This window comes from Dromiciops gliroides, chromosome 2 (assembly GCF_019393635.1).
Source record: "Dromiciops gliroides isolate mDroGli1 chromosome 2, mDroGli1.pri, whole genome shotgun sequence".
Classification (NCBI taxonomy): domain Eukaryota; kingdom Metazoa; phylum Chordata; class Mammalia; order Microbiotheria; family Microbiotheriidae; genus Dromiciops; species Dromiciops gliroides.
In genome coordinates, this window is record NC_057862.1 from 406,621,317 (window position 1) to 406,646,926 (window position 25,610).

Genomic DNA, 25,610 nt, shown 5'->3' on the forward strand with positions numbered 1-25,610 from the left:
ATCATCTATGTAATGAGTAGATTGGATCAAATGACCACAAAAGGTTCCTTCTAATTCTGCCCGGTTGTGGTTTTTTTATGATCTTAAACCATACTGTATGAAGCCCAAATCTAGAAGGAGAGTAGATAGGGAACATGGAGTTCCAGACAGCTGTAGTTTTCAAGGTAGGCCAGGATAAAACTGATCACTCAGCTCTAAGAAACCAGCAGTCGTGGTTAGCTTGGACCAGTTGAGCTCCTGTGGAGTCTCCGTGTAGTCAAAACTCAGAAAAGGCTGTGCATGTGCATCACCTGGGGAAGGTGGGTATTTGTGCGCTGCGCATTTTACTCTGGGCTAATTATCAGGTGTCAGAAAGTGTAGGCCTCGCATGAGTGAAGCTGCACCCTCCTATCTCCAGTTGTGCAGCGCAATGCCCCCAGGCTTCTCTGACACTGTGACTATGAGAGCTTTCCGATTTTGTGAGCCTTTGCTCCAAATGGCAACATTTTCTGTGCAGGCTGTTGGGTCACCTCTGCCAGATTTGTAAGACTTGTTTGTGCCAATCAATAGTGAATTACTTTTTAATGCTGACTAAAATCACTGCTGCTGCTGGGGCTGGCCAAGTAGGAGGTCTGAGGCAATGCCTGCCTCTGCCTTTTCCCTTGGTTAAGCTACAACACGGTGAGTCATCTCCGTCACCCATGGAAGAGCCAGAGGTGGAGAGAGCAGGACACTTAAGTATGGGTGTGTAGGGATTCCTACACAGGCTCTGCCAGAGGACTGGACTAGGAACATTAGGGAGGAGGGGCAGAGAAACAGATTTCTTACTGCCATATGACAAGGCACTTCCTAATAACTAGAGCTATTCAAAAGTGGAATGGAAACAGTGGGTTTCTTTCCATTGATAGTTATCCAGTGGAGGCTAGAGGGCCACATATAGAAGTGATTCTTATTTAGGCTGATATTGGACTTGATGACCTCTAAGGTCCCTCCCAGTTCTGTGACAGACAGATGTGACATTAGCATAACTTCTCATCATAAGAAGTAGTTAGCTCACTGTACTCCATTATGGCCAGACCACATGTGGAACATTGGGTTCATTTGTGGGTACCATGGTTTAGGAGGGACACTGCAAATTTAAGTCAGTGGGGGAGGGGGGGATGGATGAATAGAATAATCTATAAGGCATGGTGTGAAAAGAACAGTTTAAATGCCGAAGGATAAAACTTGCAGGAGAAAAGTCTGCGGAAGAGACATAGGTCCTTAAATATTCCAAAAATCACATAGAAGAGGAAGAACATTTAATCTGTCATCATGGAGCAGAGCTGAAATTAGTGGGTGGAAGTTAAACAGAGGCAGATTTTGATTCCATTGAACTTTCTAACTAGAGATGTTCAAGAATGGAATGGGCTGACTCCTAAATTTGTGAACCCCCTTGTCACCAGACTTATTTCTGGATGACCATTTGTTAAAGATGGCTATTAGACGAACTCACATTTCTGTGATGCATTAAGGTTTGCAAAGCAATTTCCTCCCAATGACTTTGTGAAGTAGGCAGGGTGGGAATTATGGTCCCTGTAGAGAACTCCCTTTCAGAAAGAAGGCCAGCACCTGCTCTCAAATGTCTAGTTTTAGAGAGTTACATGAGCCATTGAAAAGTTAAGTCACTTGGCCAGAGTCACACAACTAGTATGTGTTTGAATATGGACCATGTCTTCTTGACTCTGAACGTGGTGGTTGAGAGGTGTGAGAGAGAGAGAGACAGAGACAGAGACAGAGAGGGAGAGACAGACAGAGAGACAGATACAGAGACAGAGAGAGGGAGGGAGATGGAAAGGGAGAGGAGGGAGGGAGAGACAGAATATAGCGGATAGAGAACAAGAGAGACAAAGAAATGGAGAGAGGGGGAGGGGGATAGAGAGATGGAGATAGAGAAAGAGAAGAGAGAGAATGTATGTGTGTTTATGTTAAATAAACTTTCTAACTTGCAGATTTCAATAAAATACTTTGGGATCTCTAAATTATCAAAGTCTTGTCTAGAATGTGGTTCTTAACCTCTGCTCCATAGACTATCCCGAGGAATCTAGATTTCAGTGTGTCCGTGATCTTAGTTGGGAAAAAAACTACATTTTATTTTAATATAATTGGTTTCCTTTGTAATTCTTTATTTTTTATCTTATGCATTTAGAAACATTATTCTGAGAAGGCTTCATCAGATTGCCAGAAGGTGTCTATGACACAGTAAAGGTCTAGACGCACTTCACTTATTATTTATTTTTATCATTGCTATTCCTTGACGTTTATTGGACACCCACACTGTGTAGAACATTTAAGAGCCATAGGATATGCCAACACCAGCCTTCCATCCCGATATAACTCAGGAAGCCCTGCCTTTCAGCAGTAGTGTTAGAGGCTGAGGGTCATTTGGTCAGATTACATTCTTATTAGAACCTCCTGGAAGGCTTAAAAATCTACCTCTGCCTTAATCAGGGAACAGGTGGGATCCATGCTACTCTGGCTGCAGATACACACCTGTAAGTCCAAGCTCTCTGCACAGAGCTGAGAGCAGAAAATAAGTAGAATTCCAACCAATCTGCCCTGGCACCAGTGTTTGTTTGAGTAGTGCTAATGCTGCTGTTTCTAACTCTCTGTCATCCCAGACCCTTATGTTGTTCATAAGGTAACAGATTTAGGGCTGAAAGGTACCTTGAAGATCATCTATTCCAACTCCCCAGCATACTTTCCACTGCTCCCCGTTTCCTCTCATGTGGTTCCTTAGACTGAGCTATGATCCTCCTAATTTGTGAATAACCCACCTGGCCCTTCCAAGCCCTAACTCACTCTTTGGGACTCAACCTGTTGTTAGCCCCCAATCCCCTCCTGGACAGTTGTGCCCTTCCTTTCTCTGTCTGTGTCCCAGCTTTGTCTCAGGACATTTCATTGGCACCTGTAAATTAAGCCGCTGGCCTCTGGAGGTAGGCATTGTAAGTCTACCTTCCACTCATAGAGCTGAACCGGAGGTTTCCTTACCCCTGAGACGTGCTCTTAGGGCCTGCAAGCGAGAAGAGAACTATGAAATGACTTTGCCAGAGTTGCTGCTGGGGTCTTTTGAGCTGGTATTTTCCAGGGCAGATGAGTTCTTTGATTGTCAATACATTAAGACACCCCTTTTTATTCTGCTGGAGAGATTGTAGAAAGTACTAGGCCCTCTTTGGAAACAAGAGTCTTCCAAGGGGGAGTTGGAGACACCAACTTCTTCTAAGTCCTCTATGCTCAGAAAACTTCACAGCATGATGGTGAATGTGGCTAGGCCCATTTCAGAGATGGGGAAATAGAGGTTCCCTTTGTGAAAATTAGTCTAGCACTTAGGAGCCTTCTGTGCACTCCCGCTGTGCTTTCTCCCCTTCATTAATTCATCTATTGACAACTTCTGTTTTCTGGCATTTGACTGCCAGAGATGTCACTGGATGGAACTCAAAATGATAGCTGCTGGGGCACTGAGCCCCAAGCAGACTGTACGGGGCAGGGGTGATTGTGGGGAGGAAGAGGTGGATCTGTCCCCCCCCCCCCCCCCCCCCCCCCCCCCCCCGCTCAGTTCAGATCAATTCAAAAGGCAACCTAGCAAAGAAACCCTTTCCTCTGGTGCCTGCCTTTGATGCCCATCCTTGAGCTATGCTCCATAATGCTCCGGGATCCTCTTAATGTGTGGGGGTCAGCCAGGAGGCAATTTTGCAATTTATAATTCTTGGAAATTCTGTTTGGTGACATGAGTTAGCGTTTAATAGACACCCTGCATCCTCGGCTCTCCCTATTGTGACAAGCTCTCCTGGCAGAATTCTTTAGAGACTCCGGGTAATTGCACCAGAGCGCAGACAGGGAGACCACATTGGGCTGGAGCGTGTCTCAGAAATGTCTTTACAATAGACAGTCAGGTAAGAGTTTGCTTGACTTCAAGGTAATGATTTAAACATAATTTGACCCTTGATGAGGGAGCTGATGTTTCGGCGTTTAATGTATTCTTTCAGTCTTTGCTTGCCCGCGATGCCGTCGACAACGGCTACACAAATAACTCCTTCATAACAAGTGCCTTTTCAGAAGATGTATGCCACTGACAGTTAATATAGTGTTATTGCCCCTGAATGCATTTCTGTAATTACTTCCCAGAGATCTGTCTTTGTGTTAGAAGACATTTCACACTTTAGTAACATAAGTGTTTTGGGAGAGCATGAGCAATAATTATGAGCAGTCTTTCTGTGAAAAATCAACCTAAAAAAATTATAAAAGCTAATGCTAAAATTGGTTAGAGACGGGGCAGCATTTCCTTGGCATTTTCTGTATGTATATTTATTCCAAGTTTAATAACCTTTCCACAAGGAAACTTTGAAAGGGGAGGTGGGGGTGGAGGCAACAGTAGCACAAAGAAACTGCTTTCTAGTTCTTCTGCAATAATGGGACCAAGAACTGATTGAAAGGGACATGTTGCTTGAGACTGAGTAAGAAACTTAATCCTAGAGCCCCCCAATAGGAGATGTTCGCCATAATGGAAAATGAAATGACTCACAGTGTGATCAATAAAAAAAATTAGCAGCATTTAATAAAAGGCTTTTGCTTCATGTTGACTAAAGGACATCCCAAGCAGGTTGTAATTCAAGGAAGCAAAGGTTTCAAGATGTGTGTGTGTGTGTGTGTGTGTGTGTGTGTGTGTTCCACTGTGCACACCCGCATATATCCAGGCCTGGCCAAGCAGAGGGACCAACAACAGAACCCAGGTTTTGGGGCAGGGGGCAGGGAGGGGGTGGTCTTGCTCCTATATGCACACTTGGCCACTGGTCCCAGCTTAATCTTAACCACTCTTCCCTTTTTAGATTCTTTGCTGTGTACTCATCACTGGTTATAAATGTATCTTGGTTAGTGAGCAGAGAAGATTTTCTTTTCTTTTCTTTTTTCTTCTTCTTTTTTTCTTTCTATCCTGGAGTGTGTCACACAAAAGCTGACGGGAAATGGAGAGGTTTCAAGCCAGGCTGTTTGAGTCTACAGGTGGCTCCCCATTCAAATCCAGAACAATCTAGAAGATACAGAACTAGCAGGCGGGAATTGCTGACTTCATACTACTGGACAGCCCCACAAAGAACTCGTGGTGTGACGATCCTATGGGTTCAATGATTGTCATCTCTGGCCTGACTTCTGACTCCTAAATCAAAGTTTCTGGGGGCTATTATTGGACCAAAAAACATCTCCCCCAAACCTTTTTGGGGGTTAGGGGAGAGAGAGAGAGAGAGAGAGAGAGAGATCTTTGTAGTGTATGGTGAGGTTATTCTGTTTGTATTAATTCTTGGGGTGGGGATGAGTTAGAGAAGGGCCTCTCCTTTTCCCTTACCAGGCTGTGCATGTAATATTTGAGCAAGGCCTTATTTCTGGAAGCCTGATGAGTTACCATTTTGCTTCTCCCATAGTAGTAACAAAATGGTGAAAAACACTCCATCAGACATGCTTTCTTTTCTCGAGACACCACTTCAGTATTCCCTGAAATACAGCCACTTACCAGTCTTTCTCCATGCCCTAGGAACTTGTTAATTTTTAAAGATTTTCCACGATCTCCCCATTCATGGGAAATGCAGTGACTGGAGGGAAAGGTGGCAGATTTCTTCCTGGTTCCCTTTCATTGACTGGGGGAAGAGAAATGGGTGGGTGGTGGGTGTGCATCTTTGAATTAGGCCTCTGAAGGGGAATGCTACACCAGGACTGCTGCTCAGGGAAGCCACGGAGGTGTACGTGAAAGGAGCTAAAGCCTCCATGATTGCTGGGCTCCCAGGCAAGCTGGAAAGGTGGGGGTTTGGTTTGCCTGGGTGCCCTGCCCCAGTGTGGCTCATGGCTTCTTGTCCGTCCTTTGTTCTTGACTTAAACAGAATACACTGGAACAGTCGTTCAGGTGGCCAGAGACTGGCTGCCTGTTAAGTTTGGGGACCCTTTGAAACATAGGCTATTGGGAAATATATCGAGTATCTCTTCCTTTCTCTTCCCTGGGCTCAGCGACATTAGTCACTGGTCATTTGCATGCCTAATGACCTCCCTCTCCTCCTCTACTGCAGGTCTGGGGTGCAATTAGGAGAGGGACTCTGCATGCATCTTGGTTAGCATGATTTATTGTGTGGGGAAGGCATTCCAGGGTTCCAAGTATCCCTCCCCTTCTGTCCTTTCTACACTGGGAAAAGGAAAAAACCCCAGCAACTCCCCCGCCCCCTCCCAACCTACAACTTTCCCCCAGACGTGGTTCCCTGTCCGCCATCTCCTCTATCCAGGCTGCTGTCAGGATTAGACAAAGGACAGCTTGGAGAGGGTGGAATGGCCGCAGCCTTAGGAGGTCACAAGGAGGTAACACTATACAATTTTCATGGTTCGAGGGTAGCTTTATCCTACTGTTCTTCATTACAGTGCTGCAGCGAGATCAATTTTATTAAGTTGTAAGGCTTGGGAAGCCAACACCATTAACTACATGCTGGACCAAAGAATTTTTTGTATTAGGATTCTCTCTCTCTCTCTCTCTTTCTCTCTCTCTCTCTCTCCCCTCTTCCTCCTCCTCCTTCTCTTACCTCCCTTCTTTCTATCAAACTCTCCTCCCCCATGTTGCCCCCTTTTCTTTCCTCTCTTCTTTTTGGTCAGGAACAAGGATGTTACAATATAATGAATTTAGAACCAGGAGGCTGGATGTGGTCCTTGCCTTTAGGGGAGTTGACAGTGTGAAATGGGCATATAATGCCAGGCCTGGCAGCAGGAACTTTGAGAGGTCACCTGGTGCAGGGCCCTATTTCAGCCATCTGGGATGGAGATGGGAATAGGCGAATCAGGCCGCCAATGAAAGTGAAACCTGCAGAGATCTGGCCTGTTTCCTTTATCTACATGCGAAGAAGGTTCCTTTGACTCCCTTAACAGACATGTATGCAGATGTCTTGTGGGTACTTGAGCTTGTGTGTGTGTGTATGGGGGAGAGTTGCTGGGTGGGGACAGTCCACTGAGCATTGCTTTCCTGTCTGGAATGGAAGCTACAATCTGGTTACAATCTTTCAAGTCTGATTGCATGTTGCTAGGTATTTAGCCTGTTTCTGCACCATATATTTGAGCAAGGGCTCTGTCAGGGTTCTCTTGTGACTTCTGACCCATTCCCCTGGAAGGTTTTGTGACTCTGGGAATCCCTCTCTTCATTTAAGGCTTAGCTCATGTGTTCCCCGCCAAATGAACCTTTTCTTGATTCCCACAGTTGCTGATTCTCTCCCCCCCCCACCCCACAATAAATGATTGTGTGCATTTTATTTTTCTGTAAACATGTTGTTTCTCTTCAGTAGAATGTAAACTCCTTGAGGTGAGGGACTATTTTCCTTTCATTATTATATCCCCAGTGTCTAGCACAGTGTACATAGTAGGTGCTTAATAAATATTTTTTGGATTAGAATGAATTGAACCAGTGAGCTCAGAAGTTAAGCCCAGTCCTTTGTCCTCATAGTCAGGACCACATTATATGCTTTCTGTCTGCCTATATGGTTTATCCATCAATTTAACAATTATTAAGTACTTGTTGTGTGCAAGGGAATATTTTAGGCTGTCCAGAGACAGACTGCTTTCAACTGGAGAAAAACACGTACATAAATAATTTTTAGGTGCAAAGCAGAGGTCTAAGCAAAGAGCGAGGGAGGATCCGAGGAAAGTGAGATAGCTAGTTTTTTACCTGGGGGTTCAAAGGAGTTTTCATGGAAGATGTGAAAAGATATCATTGGGGTCTAGAGGCAGCTAGGTGACACAGTGAATAGAGTGCTGGATGGCGAGTCTGGAAGACCTGAATTCAAATGTGACTCGGTCACCTACCAGTGACATGACCCTAGGCAAGTCACTTAACCTCTGTTCGATTTGGCTTCCTCAATTGTAAACTGGGGATAATATTAGCACTGTTGTGAAGATCAGATGAGATCATGTTTCTAAAGGGCTTAGCCCAGTGCCTGGTACGCAGAAAGTGCTTAATACGTATTTATTCTCTTCCCTTCTCCTCGAGGAAAGGGATAGACTTCAACAGTTGGGGATAGGAGTGACCATTCCAGATGCAGGGAATGTTGTAAACATTTCCCATAGAGATGAGAATCAGGTGGGTTGAGAAGTTTGGTTTGGCCAGAAGGTAAGTGAGATGAGATAAGTGTGGATAGGTGGGTTGGGGCTGGATTGTGTCCTTTAATGTCAAATCAGGAGTTTATACTTTATTTCATAGTCACTGAGTGTTTTTAGGCACAGGAGGGACATGAGTAGAATGGTACACTAGGAAGGATGCATTGGAGAGGAAATAGAGAAGACCAGTTAATACACTATTTCAGTAATTTAGGTGAGAAAAGAAAAGGTCCAGAGTTTGGGCGATTGCAGTGGGAGTGGAGATGGAGGGATAGATAAGAAGAGATGTCATGGAGATTGAATTGTCATGACTTAGTTACTGATTGGATGTTTGGGGTGAGGAACAGGGGGAGGAGTTAGAGATGACTTCAGGATTTCAAATCTGAATGACAAGGCCCCAGGGGACACCATCAATAGGAACAGAGAATTTATAGAGAGGGGTTTTTGGTGGGAGGATGATGGCTGGGTGGGTGCCTGCAACCTGGTTCATGCAGCAGTGTTTAGATGCACTGATTTGACTGCTTGTTAATGGTAAACTTGGAATTTTGTCCAAGGGTGTGGGAAGGCAAGTGGACAACTTGCCTAGAGTTTCTTCTTTACATGAGAAGTACAATGGGGTTTTAGGTGGTACAGTGGATAAAGCACTGGCCCCAGAGTCAGGAGGACCTGAGTTCAAATTTCACCTCAGACACTTACTAGCTGTGTGACCCTGGCTGGGCAAATCACTTAACCCCAATTGCCTTAAACATCTGGGGCCATCTCCAGTCATCCTGATGTATATCTTGCCAACTGGACCCAGATGGCTCTGGAGGGGAGAGTGAGGTTGGTGACCTTGCATAGCCCTTCCTCACTTAAATCCAATTCAGGGCAAGCCATGACATCACTTCTTTTTTTTTTTTTTTGTGGGGCAATTGGGGTTAAGTGACTTGCCCAGGGTCACACAGCTAGTAAGTGTTAAGTGTCTGAGGCCAGATTTGAACTCAGGTACTCCTGAGTCCAGGGCCGGTGCTCTATCCACTGCACCATCTAGCTGCCCCCATGACATCACTTCTTGATGTCAGGGTCTTCTTTGAGAACGAAGGACAAACAACAACAACAATGGGGTTCACAAATTATGTGATATTATGATAGCCCTACTGTCTTAGGGTAGAGATGTCCAGCCTGCTGCTGTTGCCCTCAAAACCAAATGAAACTGTGATTGGGAAGTATTTAACAAAATAAATAAAAGTACAATGTAACGTAGATATTGTTAATTTTCTAATGTCATTTTCTAAGTGAATATGCAATCTACGGGGATCCTTGGGTTTTAGTAGGATTTAGTGGCCCTGTTTCTATTTGAATTTGACAGCACTGGCCTATGGGATCATTTAGGTCACGAGGGTTAAATGTTACCTTTCTGCATTGTACTACAAATATTTTAAACCTTATGATAAAAAATAACTGAATTTCTAAATTTGGGGCTGGAACAAAGCACATTTTCAAGGTGCAGAAGATTCTGCTATAGTGTCTAATATATACTGGCAAGCATATAGACCAGACTACAGCTCCTTCTTTTCTTCAGATCCACATATATTCTGGCAAACGTTTTGTTTAGGTCTGTCTGACCAAGTCTAATAGTACTGGTTGGCTAAAGACAATTCCTTCTCTAGCAAGGGTGTCCCAAGTGGAAACATAGTTGTGGCTGAAACCAGTGTTTGACTTGGGGTGGGCAGGATATCAGTGCTTTGTGATAATGTTTCCTCCAACCATCTCCCATGGGAATGTGCTGCCAGTGGAAATGTGTAAGATATGTTTGGGCTGTTAGGATGGCCAAATATTCTCAATTTAAAAAATGCTCCAGGGAAAAATTTTTTAAAAAACATCTGGCCTTTCTTTCGGTGCTTAGTGTATATAGGTATAGCCCAAATCAAAAGATGGCATATTCCCTAGGAAGATTTAGTTGTTTTTAGTGGTCAGGCGCTATTTTTTCCCTTCAGTGACTTAAGAAGTTGCTGTTAGGGACCCCAGTGCATGGATCTGAAGCTTTGATTCTGAGTCTGCCTATAGACCGAGAGGAAGTATTCTATATGTGTATGTAGAATTAATTTGCAATCTCCCTTATTTCAACAGTTCACTATCAACTCAATTGGCTTCCTTGTGTTGACTTTTTTCATGCAGTTTCTGCCTTGTTATGCTAGTGTACCCCTGTGTTGCTTGGTAACAGTGTGTCAGTGTTAATCTGTGGTCCTCTCAGTGCTGAACCCTTGCTCTTGTTCATAGCTCTGAGCTTGCCTGGAATTCATTGTTTATCAAGTGGTCCTGCTCATTGGAGTGGTGTTCTGCTAAATTGGACTCTTGTCTATGTTTGACTTGGTGGATGGATAATGGCTAGCTGTCTTGTGAAGTGCTGGAATGCCTTAGCCTAGCATTCAGAGCACTCCATAATGAGGTCCTGACCTACCTCTCTAATCTCTTCCCAGCATTCTCATACATAAAACTTCTGTCCCAACCAGACTACTTATTGTCTCCTACACAAATTACATAAAATGAGAATACTCTTACTCTTCCCTTATTCTGTTCTAATTTTTCTCCCTTCCCTTCAAGTCACTTAAATCAGTTTACTTTTCTATCTGTTGACCTCGGTTTGTTTCTTTGTGAAAAGGAAATGATAGACTAAATGATCTTTGAGATACTATCTAGATACAAATCCTATGAGTTCTTATTGAATAGCACTTGTCCTCATTCCTTTGCCACTTAGCATAGAATGTAGTAGAATGGAAAGAATACCAGAATTGGAATCAGAGAAAAGGATGGACAAGAATTTGAAAAGGATAGACATTCACTTTCTAGGGGATTGTCTACTGGGTAATATGGAGACATATTTACTCTACCCCCATGAAAACTAGTGAACTGGGCATGCATCTTTTATGGCCTGAGTTGGGGAGTGGCAAATAGTACCCTACTGAGCCTAGGAGAGGATGGTATGCAAGGGGGACTGGCAGTGAAGATGGGGATTACCTTTGCCCCAGTTATATGAAGATGTGTACCCTCTCTGCTCTGAGAATCCCATCACTGCCCACTTCTCTCTGGAAATACCCCATGCTGGTAACGAAGTCAGCTGGGTGCCCCCTTTTTTAATTTGATTCTTACTGAGGAAAATACTGTCTGGGGCACTCATGCCAAGAATTTAAAGAGCTGCTTAGTAGGTATACTCCCCCCTCTTGGTTTGTGGACCTGAGCAATGAGAGAATCTCATCAGCTTTGAATGGGTGAATGGGAGAAATCTAATTTAGAAGGTGGGAAATTTCTTGCTCACAGTCTTTGACTCCTATTAATTTGCCTTAAGTTGGCCTCAGCTCTTCTGTTCTCTCTATTTTATACTTTCTCTTCATGGAAAGAGAGTTTTTCTCCTTATTGGTCACAAGATCCCTTAATACTTATTCCTTTTACCCTTTAGCAGATAGGATTTTTCGATCTCTTCTGAGTTGAGAGCTGGGTGTTAGTTTTTGTTTTTAAACAGTCATCACTCCCTCCTTCTCCAGTGATCTCTGCTGCCTCAAAGGGATGGGTGACTTAGGATAGAGTCACCTGATAATTGTTTTGTTAGTCATACTATCCCAGAACTAGAGGACCTCTGAGGTCTTAGCCCAACTCCTCCTCATTTTGCAAATGAGGAAATAGTCTGTTGCTGTATCTATACACGCCCAGACTCTGATCTCTCTTCTCCCAAAGCCAGGCTTTCCCTCTAAACAGCCTCTGGCTCTACTTTAGTCTGGGCGCCTTGAAATAAGTGTGGTTGCTGAATTGATTCCATTTGGGATAGCACTGGGATTTAATCAGTTTGATAAAAGCAAAAGGTAGTTATGAGTGTTCAAGTGGGGAAAAAAAAATCTATGGTTTTTCAAATAAAAGGCAAGAATTACACACCTGACTTTTCTTTCCCCCTTACTCCTCCCAAATTTCCTTTCTTTCAGCCAAGGTTACTCCTCTCCCTAAGATGCCCTGGGGTTCTGTACTTTGTGGGGAGTGAGTATCATTGATCCTGGACAGTAACTAGAGAGGGCCATAGAAAGGAGGTGTGGTTAGAAGAATTTCTATTTCTTCCACAAAAATACTGAGAGCTCACATTTGTTGTTATAATTCAGTCATTTCAGTCATGTCCAATCTTCTGGGACCCCATTTGGGATTTTCTTGGCAACAATACTGAAATGCCCTTCTCTAGCTCATTTTACAGACGAGGAAACTGAAGCAAAAAGAGTTAAGTGACTTGCCCAGGGTCACACAGCTAGTAAGTGTCTGAGACCAGGTCAGGTCTTCCAGACACCAGGTCTGGCCCATTAGAACTCATATCCATAAGCTTAATCTATCAGCTATGGGGGGGGGGGGAGGTTAACCCACCACAGCAACTTCCTCAATTCTTTCTATGTAGTTCTCCTCCCTCCCCTTTTTATTAAAGATGTAGTACATTAGAAAGAATATTAGACTTGGAGTCATGAGTTGTGGTTTCAAATCCCACCTCTAACACTTGCCATCTATGTGATCATGGGAACAAGTCACTTATTTGAATCTTAATGGCCTCATCTGTAAAATGGGCATAATACTTTTTTTTTTTCCATTTCCATTCAATTTCCTTCCTTCCTTCCTTCCTTTCTTTTTTTGGTGAGGCAGTTGGGATTAAGTGACTTACCCAGGGTCACATAGCTAGTACCTGTCAAGTATCTGAGGTCAAATTTGAACTCAGGTCCTCCTGACTCCAGGGCTGGTGTTCTATCCACTGCGCCACCTAGCTGCCCCCTGGCATAATACTTCTATTAGCTACCTCCCAGTTGTTCATAGGATTGTAGGATTTCAGATTTAGAGTTAGAAGGGACCTCAGTGGTTATATAGTCCAAACCCACCCTTGTACATATAAGGAAACTAAGTTCTTAAGGGTTTAAATTACTTTAGGTATAATGAGCTGGGATTCAAACTCAGATATTCTGACTCCAAATGAGACTATGTGTATAAAATGGCCTATAAATGTAAGCTAACAGTAGCACATGGTGTGGTCTTTCAAGAGTTCCTCTGACATACTTCTAGGGCCATCTCATCCTCAATTAGTTATCTTTGGTAGAAAGATAGCATATTCCCTGCTTATTCTGTAGGGGAGGATAGTGACAGGCAGAACTGTAACTAGTACAGGGCAAACTGTACTGTGACCCAGGGTGATAGTGTGAGGAGGAGCTTTCAACTAAGTCCTCAGCTAAGAAAATCTTTTGAGGGACTTTAAGGTGATGTTGGAGGGGGGTGGCTGGAGAGAGGGCAAGAAAAGAAAAAATATTGTGAGAGAAAGCAGGCTTTTCAGGACTATTTCAGCATCAGTTTAGAATTATGATTTATGTATATAGATTATAGAACTGGAAAGATTCCATGAAAGGGAAAACTTCCCAATTTCCTAATAATAAGAGCTTCCCCAAAGTGTAAGGGACCACCATTGAAAAGTAGCGATCTTCCTGTCACTCCCACTCCCCAAGCAGAGGCTTAATGACTCATTGTCAAGGACATAGTAGCGGAAATTTCTGATCACAAAGTCATCAGAAGAGACCAGCCCTGGGGCTTCTTCTGGTTCTGAGATTTTCTAATTCTGTCATGTAATATGACCCTCTGATTTCTATAGATGGGAAAACTTGGGTCCAAAATGGGAAATGACCTCTCCCGCAATTGCAAATAGCTATGGCACAACCCAGATCCGAACACATCCTGACTCCCCATCTAGTGTGTCACTACTTCTTGTGACATGCTTCCTTCCTATTGACTCCTGGTCCTAGTCAGGTTGGGATTTACAGTAAACTTGGGGCTCCTTGAGAGCAGGGGCTGTCTTTGGGTTTTCTTTGCATTCCAGCACTCAGTACAGTAACTGTGGCACATACCGGGTGCTTAAGAAATGTTTTTGACTGACTGACTGACGGGCCAAATACCAGAGGACCCAAAGTTCTGTTGACTTCTTTCCTGACAACTGTCACAACCTGCCCCCTGGGTATCATCAAGCTACAAGTTTCCCTTCTAGGAAACCAGAGAGTACATCAGGGTCTGATTCCATTTCAGGATCACAAAAATCCCAAGGGTCACCATGCTGGAAACATGAGGCAGGCCTCAGGAAAGGACTCAGGAACCAGAGATAGGCTTAGGTCCAGGGTTAGGCATCAGGAATACCAAACCAAGTGGGGCTCCGTTATATTTTCTGCCATTCTCTAATTCACCTTGGCGCCAGTATCAAGGTTCAGAGGTAGTAGCGTTTAATGCAAAATGGCTGATCTTGCTCATGATGGCAGGGACCAATGCCTGCAGCTGGAGGCAGGTTTTGGAGACCAGGGTGGGGTTAACGTCTACCTCTGCTTCAGCCATTCGGAGATGGGGTAATAGAAACTGCCCTTTTTGGTCACCAGCTGCCAATTCCAGGTATCTTCTCCATTCTCATGCTCCATGATCTCGATGGCTTTTGATGCCATTGATCCCTCTGTTCTGTTGGATACTCCCTGTCCTGTCTTGGTTCTCAGGACACTACTCTCTCTTGCTTCTTCTACCTCTCTGGCTCTCCTCGGTCTCATTTGCTGGTTCATCATCCATGATCCTGCCCCCTAAGTGGATTAACCCAAAAGCTTTGTTTTGGTCTCTTCTCACTTCCCTCTACACTCTCTCTCATGGTGATCTCACCTGCTCCCTTGTGTTCAACTATCATCTATATACAAATGTTTCTCATCTGTATAGATTTAGAGCTATTCTCTTTCCTGGACCAACTTCACTAAATGCCTAGTGGGCATTTCCAACTGGATGTCCCATAGGCAGCTCAAACTCATTACATTAAAAAAAATACCAAAACCCCCCCCCAAAAAAACCCTTTCTGGGGCAGCTAGGTAGCACAGTGGATAGAGCACTGGCCCTGGATTCAGGAGGGCCTGAGTTAAAATTCGGCCTCAGACACTTAACACTTACTAGCTGTGTGACCCTGGGCAAGTCACTTAACCCCAATTGTCTCACCAAAACAAACAAACAAAAAAACCTTTCCCCCACACCCCTTCTGAACTCTTTTATTGAACAACCTTTTCTTGAGGGTACCACTGGTTGCCCAGTTTCAAAATCTCAGCATCCTTTTCCAGTTTTGTCTGTTTCTTATCCTCTCATATCTATTCAGTTGCCAAATCTCATTGATTCTATCTCTACACTGTACTTCTCACATCTGTTTTTTCTCTCTACTCACACAGCTGCTACTCTAATTCAATTCCTCATCACCTCTCACTTGGACTATTACAATAGCCTACTAGTCTCTTCCCTCTTCATTTCATCTTCTACTCGGCTGCCAGAATGCCTATACTAAAGCCGAGGTTTGACCAAGTCACTCCCATGCTCAAAGCACTCCAGTGGCTCCCTATTGCCTCTGCGATAAAATACAAAGCCCTCCATTTGGCATTTGAAACCCATCACAATCTGGCTACAGCCTACCTTTCCAGGTGTGATGAAATAATGAGATTTAGCAGATACTCAAAGACCCACCTGGAGATTAATCTAGACTGATTGAATCAAGTGAGAGTGATTAACTGCTGATTAGCCTACTTCAAGTTAACTGGATTGTAATCACACCTTGAGAACATCTTCAGAACCAATGGATTTGGATGATGCCAACCAATCAGCTTGAAGCAGTGTGTAAGGACCGCCTCTGTTCCAGACCTACAAAAAGCTTCCACAATCAGTTTGCTAGAGAGAGTTCCTGATTAAAGCAGGCTCGTGGAGGAGGACTTCAAGAAGAACCCAACCAGGCTGGAACTCTAGGCTACATAGGCTTTTTCTTAACTTTCTGAACTCCATGGGAATATCTGTATGCTTTAATAAATGTTTAATGCCCAAGGACTGGTGCTAAAGCTTCTAATTTAAGGTGACCACAATTTAGATTTTAAACATCACACAGGCTTACTATACATTATTCTCCTTCACACTCTACATTTTAGCCCAATTTCCCTCTATTGTTTCTCATGGATCACTTTCCATCTCCTGTCTTTGTGCCTTTGTGTAGTCTGTTCCCCATGCCCATGATGTGTTTTTCTTTCACCTCTGTCTCTCCATTCAAGGCTCAGTTCAAGTTCCACCTTTTAATCAAGGTCTTCCCCACCTGTTACCCAACTATTGGGACCTTATTTGTTCTCAGCCAAAGGAAGTATAGGTTGGAAAGACGACTGTAATGTGGACAGTTGAACTGAAGTGTAGCCATGAGGTATTATTGTTCTTAAAGTTTTCAAATCTTTTTTTTTTTTTTTTTAGTGAGGCAATTGGGGTTAAGTGACTTGCCCAGAGTCACACAGCTAGTAAGTGTTAAGTGTCTGAGGCCGGATTTGAACTCAGGTACTCCTGACTCCAGGGCCGGTGCTCTATCCACTGCACCACCTAACTGCCCCAAGTTTTCAAATCTTAATGTCCTTTTTTTTGGGGGGGGGGAGTGGATGGGAGGAGTCATGTTTTATTTGTCCATTTCCTTCCTGGGGGCATCATTTGAGGTTGAGGCAGGAGAGGATACTGGGGGGGAGGGTACGACTGATGATCATCAGCTTCTATTTCTAGTGGAATTTTAAAAAAGTTAAATGTATCTTTCTATCCCCCACACACATTTAAATTTCTGAATGCTATTTATGAGGAACAAAAATATATAAGTACATATATATATATGTGTGTATAAATGTATATATATTTTTTATTCTTGGAAAAAAAAAGAAACAAATACATGGCTGTGATAGGGTCTCCCAAGATCAGTTTTCCTTCAGCCATCTGTGTCTTATACTGTCAACATTTACAGCTATAAATGTTTGTAATAGTAACTTAGAGTCATTAGTAAAAGGTTAAATTATATTCAATATGCTCACTTTACTATGCCAGGAAAGAGTGTTGGTGAAAGATTTTCATTTAAAAAATATGTCTGTATTTTTTATACACATATATACAATACACATAAACACACATATACACACATATATCACTGCAGTTTCCCAGTGTGTTCTTCTTTGCCCAATAGAATCCCCTCTTCTGGGAAAGAAATATGGTTAAACAAACTGCTAGCTGAATTTTTAACGCTATGTAAAGGGCCAGTTGAAATCTGGACCATCTATTTCTCAATGGATTCCTGGGTGACTTGAATGAGACCTTTCCCCACAGGACACTTTCAGCCCTTTGCTCTACCCCATTCTAGCAGACCACGTTGATTCCCATTAGCAGGGAGCCCAGGGAATAGGTGACAGTTCTCTAAAATGGATTTATATTCTTGGACCACTTTATGGGCTTTTGCCGTATAAAACCAGTGAATTGACACTCTGATTTATTAACTATCAGCTCGACAGGATGTGCTGGATTTAAAGAGATCAAATGCATCGTAAGGATTGTGGCTCCAGTATAGGATTAGACAAGGGTAGAAAGTGGCGCCAATAACCATCCAAGAATAAAAGGGATAATTTAAATATGTTGATTAAATTATGTGTTAAGTAAAGCAGAAACAGGGTAGCCCTGAATGTAACTTATTATAGGGTGAGTCAGGGTAGTCAATGAAGTCAGAATTATGGTCATACCCCACCCCCTTCCTCCTACAATACATTTTTTTTTTTTATTAAGGGAAGAGATTGTAAACTTGGAATTTCAGAGACAGGCACTTTACTATATAAAACCATAGTTGTGAGGTGACTGATAATATCGAAGGACTCAGGAATGATATTTCTTGTTACCCTGCCTTATATTCCTTGCTATTGTGATGGCAACTGATCAGATTTCCTGAGATGGATGTACTTCCCTGGCTTTTAATGGAAGTTCTACATGGCAGGGGGGTTGGTGTGTTGTGATGATAAAATAACCTTAGAATTGTCCATCACCTAATTGGCAAGAAGAGAGATGTTATGATAGACCACAAATGGAAACATTGATTTTTATGGCTGGAGCCCTGTTCCACTTGTGTGTCACGCTACGTGTGCACCATTGATGGAAGGCTACAGCAGTATTTTGTAGGCACTGATCTGCATTTGTGGGGTCCGGATGGGGAGAGGGGTCTTAGAAGTGTGTGTCTTCTATGGTGGGGAGTAATAGAACCCTAATAGCATTATATATCTAAATTGAAGTATTTATTGACTGTAGTTTGTTATCTTGAATCGATGGCATTTTCACATCTACCCTGGAGGCTTTGTGCTACAGTGGAAACAACCCTGGCTTTGGCAGCAGAGGGCCTGGGTTCAAATCCCAACTCTGCCATTATTACCTGTGTGACCTTGGAGAAGTCACCAAACTCTTTGGGTCTCAGTTTCTTTATGTATAAAATTGGGAAAATGAAGAAGTTAGACAAGATTTTCAACTAGATATCTAAGATTTCTTCTGGCTATAGCTAAGCCTATGATCCTTTCTTATTCTTTGTTGTTCAGTCTTTTTTCAGGTAGGTCTGACTCTTTGTGACCCCATTTGGGGTATTCTTGGCAAAGATACTGGAGTGATTTGCTATTTTCTTTTCCAGGTCATTTGACAGATGAGGAAACTGAGGCAAACGAGTTGAAATGACTTGCCCAGGGTCACATAGTAAATATCTGAGGCCAGATTTGAACTCATGAAGATGAGCTTTCCTGACTCCAGCCACTGTGCCACTTAGCTGCCCATTTCCTTCTCTAGCTATCATTTATTTCTTTGGTCTAGTAGTTGTGTTTTTTTTTTTTTAATTTTAATTTTTTTTTTAGTGAGGCAATTAGGGTTAAGTGACTTGCTGAGGGTCACCCAGCTAGTAAGTGTTAAGTGTCTGAGGCCGGATTTGAACTCAGGTCCTCCTGACTCCAGGGCCGGTGCTCTATTCAGTGTGCCACGTAGCTGCCCCAAACACTTGTGTTTTGATACCTGTCTACAGAATAAGACCGCTACTAGGAGTAACTCACATTTCCTCTACACCTGAAGGTTTACAAAGTGCTTTTCTCACAACATTTCTGTGGAGCAGGTAGTAAAGATGGTTTTATTCCCAATTTATGAATGAGAAACTGAGGTTGAGAGAAGCAGAGAGCCTTGTCCATGGTTACCCAGATAGTAAATGCTAGGACTAGACTTCAACTTCAGATCATCTAATAAAGAGGCTCTTGGGGGCAGCTAGGTGGCACAGTGGATAGAGCACTGGCCCTGGAGTCAGGAGTACCTGAGTTCAAATCCGGCCTTGGACACTTAACATTTACTAGCTGTGTGACCCTGGGCAAGTCACTTAACCCCAATTGCCTCACTAAAAAAAATAAATAAATAAAGAGGCTCTTAACCTTTTTGTATGTCTTGGACCTCTATAGCTGCTGGACTCTTTTTTTAGAATTATATTTTTAAATAATCAAAGGAATGATCAGTTTCAGTTAGAGGTTAGTGAAAATAAAGATGCAATTTTTCTTCCATCCAAGGTCATGAACTTCTGGAAATTTATCCACTTGGGGGTCCATGAACCCCAGATCAGGAACTTCTAATGGGAAAGATGTTCCCTTCACTGTTCCATGCTGCCTTAGACACATCTTCACATCCATGGCACTGGGCAGCATGCATTGCTCTTTCCCACACAGCCCCTCCCCAGTAATGAATTCTCTCTTCATCCAAGCTAATTATGGTAATTCCTGGCCTGGAAGAAGTGTCATCGGGGAAAGATAGTGAGAACATTGTACATTTTGATTTGCAAGGCCTTGTTGAGACAACGATAGTTCCTTTTCATCTCTTAATATGATGTAAACTCATCCACCTAAGTCTAACTCCTCTGGTTCCTCGTGGTGGAGGCAAGAGATATGTCCCTGAGCCCTTGAAAGGTTAAGTCAATAAAGCCCAAGTTCTGAAAAGTCCTGCCAAGTTTAAAAGATTTCAGGTAGAACAAATGGTGTGTCTGTTATCTGAGGAGTAACCTAACAAATCTCCGAGCACTTCAAAGAAGGTTGGTCACCAGATAATGCTTTTTTCTTTCTTTTGGCCACAGCAATTCAAGACTCTATTAAGGTGTATAGAGAGTCAGGGAAAGGAGTGTCTAGATTCATGTAATTCTAGAACCATGAAATGTTGAAGCATTGAGCAAAATTCAACTAGGCAAGCTCCCATGGTGATCAAATCACATGGAAAAATCACCAGTCTAAGAATCGGGACACCTAGAACTTGTTCCAACTGCATCACTAATGGTATAATATTGAGCAGTTTATCTTAATGATGTTGTTTGTGAAATAGGGATAATAATGCCTTTTCTTCCTCAAAATGGAGGTGCCAAGATGAATTGTCTTTTGAGATTCCATCTAGTTTTCGTATCCAAGATTCTACAAATATACAAAATGAGATAATGGATATGAAATAATTTGCAAAAGTATAAAGCAGTATTTGAATGAAGATCATATACATCACCATCATCATTGGGGTGAAAGGGGAGAAAGTGCAGTGAACTTGGAGTCAGAAGGTCCTGGGTCGGAATCCTTACTCATATACTCTACCTTCATTGGCCTCAGTTTCCTCATCTGAAAAAGTGGATAATAACAACAGAGTTGTATAAAATGAAGGTAAAGGGCTAATTAGAAAACCTTAAAGTGCTGTGCAAATCTTACCTCATCATCATCATTGTCATCATCGGTAGGTTGAACTTCTAAGTTAGGACCTACGGCAAGGTTCTTGTATTCTGTACACTGAGCTGGCAGGGCCCCTAGTTCTTTTTTTTTTTTTTTTTTGCAGGGCAAGGGGGGTTAGTTAAGTGACTTGCCCAGGGTCACACAGCTAGTTAGTGTCAAGTGTCTGAGGTCGGATTTGAACTCAGGTCCTCCTGAATCCAGGGCTGGTGCTTTATCCACTGCGCCACCTAGCTTACCCTGGGCCCCTAGTTCTTTGATTCTGTGCCTCATCAGCCTTCGCATTGAAAAAGAAGTGGCAACATCCAAGCATCCATGGAAAATGAGTGGAATGATGAATTCTTCTGTACTTTGCGATTGTGTATTCCTGTTAGGAAATAAAAACCATATTTATCGTCCAGGAAATTCTTGGAACTATCCTTTTCACTTTGCCTTATTTCATACCAAATTTCCCCCATTTTCCATTGTATCCTTGATAGTCAATCTAGTCTTACACTGCATTGACATGCTACTGTATTGTTAGCTTTTCACCAATCATCAATCAGCTTTTTGCTGTTGTAAATAGTAACATTTCTGTACACATATTTTATTTTTTTCCTTAATCATTTCCTTTGTGATTGCTTGGCCAAAGGGCTATGACCAGGTGTGGGTTGTTGTTGTTATTTTAATGGCTCTCAGGCAATTGGTTCTTATTGTTTTAAATTTTTTCATTTGTGAACTTACATGGCCATGGTTATCAGAAACATGGAATGACATTATAACCAACTTGAAGCCTAGTTTCAGGGAATAATGTCATCCTTGTATCATGTAGGAGCCCGGAGTGTGGCATCACAGTAAAAAAGGACTATTGGCTCTGTTTGTGGACAAAATAATGTGGTTTTGGAGGTACTTGGAGGAGGAAAATGAAGGAATGTGTGTGCTGCTTTCAGTGATGTGACAGATTAGGGGTGTTTGGATAACGGGGAGAAGCCGGCCCTTTTTGATTAGCTTTCCTTGGTATTATGGTTAATAGTAGTGATGCTTGTGGGGTTTTGAGTTTGCAAGTAAAAATGGGGTTTGGGGTGGTGAGATGCTAACGAGTTTCAGCAAAACTGAGAGCTAACCACGCACATGCTGTCCACATGCTAAGGAAGATGATAAGGAAGTATCTCTGGAGGATTCACACTAAGAATTAAAGAATACAGTTGAGAATTATTGCACTGCGTGACATAAAAAACACATAGATTAATATACTGAGAGGTGTCAAGAATAATGGGAAGTGGGAGGTAAAGTAATTAAATGTATCTTAATAAATGTGGGGCTATTCCTTTTAAAAACCTTTCTCGAGACCGCAGCGACTGACAGTGGAGTGTATTCTTCCTGTTGGCAGGTGGCCTAGGAGGGGAGCAGGAGAACGATACGAAAGGCAGCCGGGCGCTGGAAGACAGGAACAGCGTGACGAGCCAAGAGGAGAGAAATGAGGAAGATGAAGACATGGAGGATGAGTCAATTTACACCTGCGATAACTGTCAGCAGGACTTCGAGTCACTGGCGGACCTGACAGATCACCGGGCCCACCGTTGTCCTGGAGGTAATGTTAAACCCGCGCCGTGATTCTGACAGGTGGTTAGATGGGTAATTGGACATAGCAACAGCTTGAAGCCTCAAGTGAGATTAAAGAATTAATAATGTAATTTTACAGTTAATGTAATTTTATTGTGGTGCCTTGGGTAGCCTGTGTTCACGTTTTAAATAAAATTAAAAATAAAAGCAACAGCTTTTCAGTTGGCATGCTGACAGTAATTATGGTTTGATCCCCCCACCAAAAAAACTAGAACTTCATAGCACATATTGTGTGTGTGTGTGTGTGTGTGTGTGTGTGTGTGTGTGTGAGTTTGAGTGCACAAGTGTGGATAGGCATATGTTTGCTCCCAAAATTCTTAAAGCCATTTTGGAAGTACAGTAATTAAGGGATGATTAGTGCAAAGTTAAATTGCATAAGTGTGGAAAACTCCATGGAAGAGCTAACCTGCAGCATCAGGCTAGTTAGTAGAACAGCAGATTAGCAGAAACATAAGCCTTTTAAATTCAAGATTGTAATGAATGATTGTCCTCCATTGCTTCCCCTTTGCTCACTCTCTGTGTAGAGAAAAGTAGTGGTGAGTTTGCTGCCTTCACAGAGGTCGACCCTGGTTCTTTTCCCTATTTAGCCGACCCTGTTGGAGAAGGCTGAGTGTGCCCATGCATTGAAGGGAATAATTTCAGACTGATTTTTTCCCCCCTTTTTTCATGCCATATCAGAGATATTGTTGATGTTTCATAGGGTTTACCCAAACCAACCCAGTGATGTTGGTGGATATGGGAACCTGATCATTTATGGAGAGGTAGAAGGAGATTTGCAGAGCATGTTCTGGCTTCCACGCCTCATTCTAGGGGAACTCTTTGAAGTGGCATCTATTCTGTTCATTTGATACTACACCTTTATAGCCGAGGCCCAAATTGTAATGATGAAGTCTAAACAAGACAGTGTCACTTTTAATCTGCTGGGGTTGACTTCACTTTTTGCAGAGGTTGGAGTTTTGGTGACAGAATATTCTCTTTTCACAAGTTCTTATGTCTTAAACTCTTTACCTGTTCAACCTTTGAAATTTGAAAGTCAGTTGTTGTTGTTGGTTTTGTCTCTTGTGGGGAATAGGAGGGTTGTTCAGCCTCTTCCTCGAATGATCCTATGCCTGCCCTCCATAGTCCTAGCTGGGCACCAGTTTCCTCATCTTGGCTGTGGGAGAGATGGGAAACAAGATGAGACCCAAAAAGCTTTTTTTTAACTCCAGACTAACTGGAGCTCATTTCATAGCAGAAAAGAAACCTCATTAATTCATACTCATAATTTCTCATTTGTAGTAATCAACATAAGAGTTAGGCTGGTATTTCCCTTTATAATCACAAGACTCTTTGAACTAGGAGGGAACTTAGAGTTCATCTAATCCAATGATTCTTTCCTCCTTTTTTTTTTGGCGGGGCAGTGAGGGTTAAGTGACTTGCCCAGGGTCACACAGCTAGTAAGTGTCAAGTGTCTGAGACTGGATTTGAACTCAGGTCCTCCTGAATCCAAGGCTGGTGCTTTATCTACTACGCCACTTGGCTCCCTCCAAACCAATGATTCTAAACCTAAGAGCCATGAAGTTGGGTAGGGAAAAAAAAAGACATGTTGATTTTCATTAATGATTAACTGATAGCGTTTCCTTCACTTCTTTTTTTTTTTTTAATTTTCTTTTTTATTTTTTTGTGGGGCAATGGGGGGTTAAGTGACTTGCCCAGGGTCACACAGCTAGTAAGTGTCAAGTGTCTGAGGCTGGATTTGAACTCAGGTACTCCTGAATCCAGGGCCGGTGCTTTATCCACTGCTCCACCTAGCTGCCCCTCCTTCACTTCTTAAAAAGAAACTCTTCTGAAAGGGAGTCAGTCTGCTAAAGGGGTCCATGTCACATAAAAAGTTAATCCAACCTGAGATCACAGAGCTAGTTAGTGATAAAGCAGGAACTAGAGTGCAGTAGGTCTATGGACTCTGGGGCTCAGTATACCTTTCTTGAGAAAAGGGTCTGATAACCGAATAAATACCATAAGTAAGATTAAAGGTAGAGCTGGTTAAGCTAAGAGAACAAGCTGTTGTTCTGCCCTTAAGGAAGTGTTCATTTATTTCCATGCAATTGATGCCCTAATTAAAAATCATTCTTATCTATTCATTAAACCAGGTCCCTTTAGGACCTCTATTAGGCAACACTTTGTTAGCCTACTTCGAGGTTTTGAATGCAGCAAAACTGCTTCTCTTTGAAAAAAAAATTCTATAATTCACAGCTACCTCTAATTCTCTCCTCCCCCCCTTTCCTTTCCTTGACCTTTGTCACTGGCATATGACAAAGCCTAGGCTTTTGGGCTTTGGGAACTCCACGGTGGTGGCTGGGGGGGGGGAGTTGTCTCTGCAGAAGATGAGAAATGGTAGATAAACTGTTTGAGTGTGGGTCAGTGTCACCCGAAAAGCAGAGCCTTTTCCATTCCAGGCAATCTAGCAGAGCCATTGCTGCTGTTTACCTTATTGACAAGTTTGGATTTCGTCCCCAAGTCTAAAGTAACATTGTTTGTGTCGCCCCCCAGCTGTCTTGATCAATACAGGTAGTATCTACCAATACTCTTCCTCGGGCTGTAATAGGACTTAACTAATGACTTCCGTGGGGATGTTGGAGTTAGAATAGCCTTGAAACTCGAGAGTATTGGAAGGGAGGCAGAAATTCCTCAAAAGAGTAGGGTAAACTGCCTTGCATAATAGGATCCCTTAGAAATTCATTACAGTGCGATAAAGGTGTAACCTAGTCTGGGAGCAGCTTCTTTGACACCGACAGAAGATGCACGGAGATATTTTTCCCCCTGGGTCTTTGATTCTTAAATTCCAAAGGTTGGGTAAATTTTGGGGGGGGGGAGTGGGAGTGAGAGAGTGTGTGTGTGTGTGTGTGTGTGTGTGTGTGTGTTTAAGTTGTTGCAATTCAGGGTTGGTCTACACCAGACTGATAATGTGCTCCTAGGTGTGAGCTTTTCCTTGATGATTTTTTGTTTAGCCAGTAAGGGTATTATATATGTAGGGTCCTTTCCCCATCCCATGCCTCCTCATCCTAGGAGATGATAAGCTCCTTAAAGGGAGCAGCTGTTTTTGGTTTTGTCTTAACAGCTCTGCCCACCTACCCTAGCTGGGTGTCTTATACATAGTGGGTACTGGACAAACCTTTATTGAATTAAATTGAAGGCTCATTAACAACGAATGCCCCTCTTCCTTTAGAGAGGCTGCGGGGTAGCAACATTTAGAGGATAAAGTGTTTGACCCTGGCGTCAAGAAGACTTGGGTTCGAGTTCTACAGGGTAGGCCAAAAGGCA

The 25,610-nt window shown here is 42.8% G+C and overlaps 1 protein-coding gene across 1 annotated transcript in view; it reads left to right on the forward strand.

The window, feature by feature from the left end:
* Nucleotides 1-25,610, forward strand: part of ZNF423 (zinc finger protein 423) — a 443,545-nt gene that overhangs the window by 132,572 nt on the left and 285,363 nt on the right. Inside the window, exon 3 of the mRNA XM_043989726.1 lies at nucleotides 22,078-22,278. Within this exon, the coding sequence (XP_043845661.1) occupies nucleotides 22,078-22,278 (201 nt within the window). The remainder of the gene's footprint in view (nucleotides 1-22,077; nucleotides 22,279-25,610) is intronic.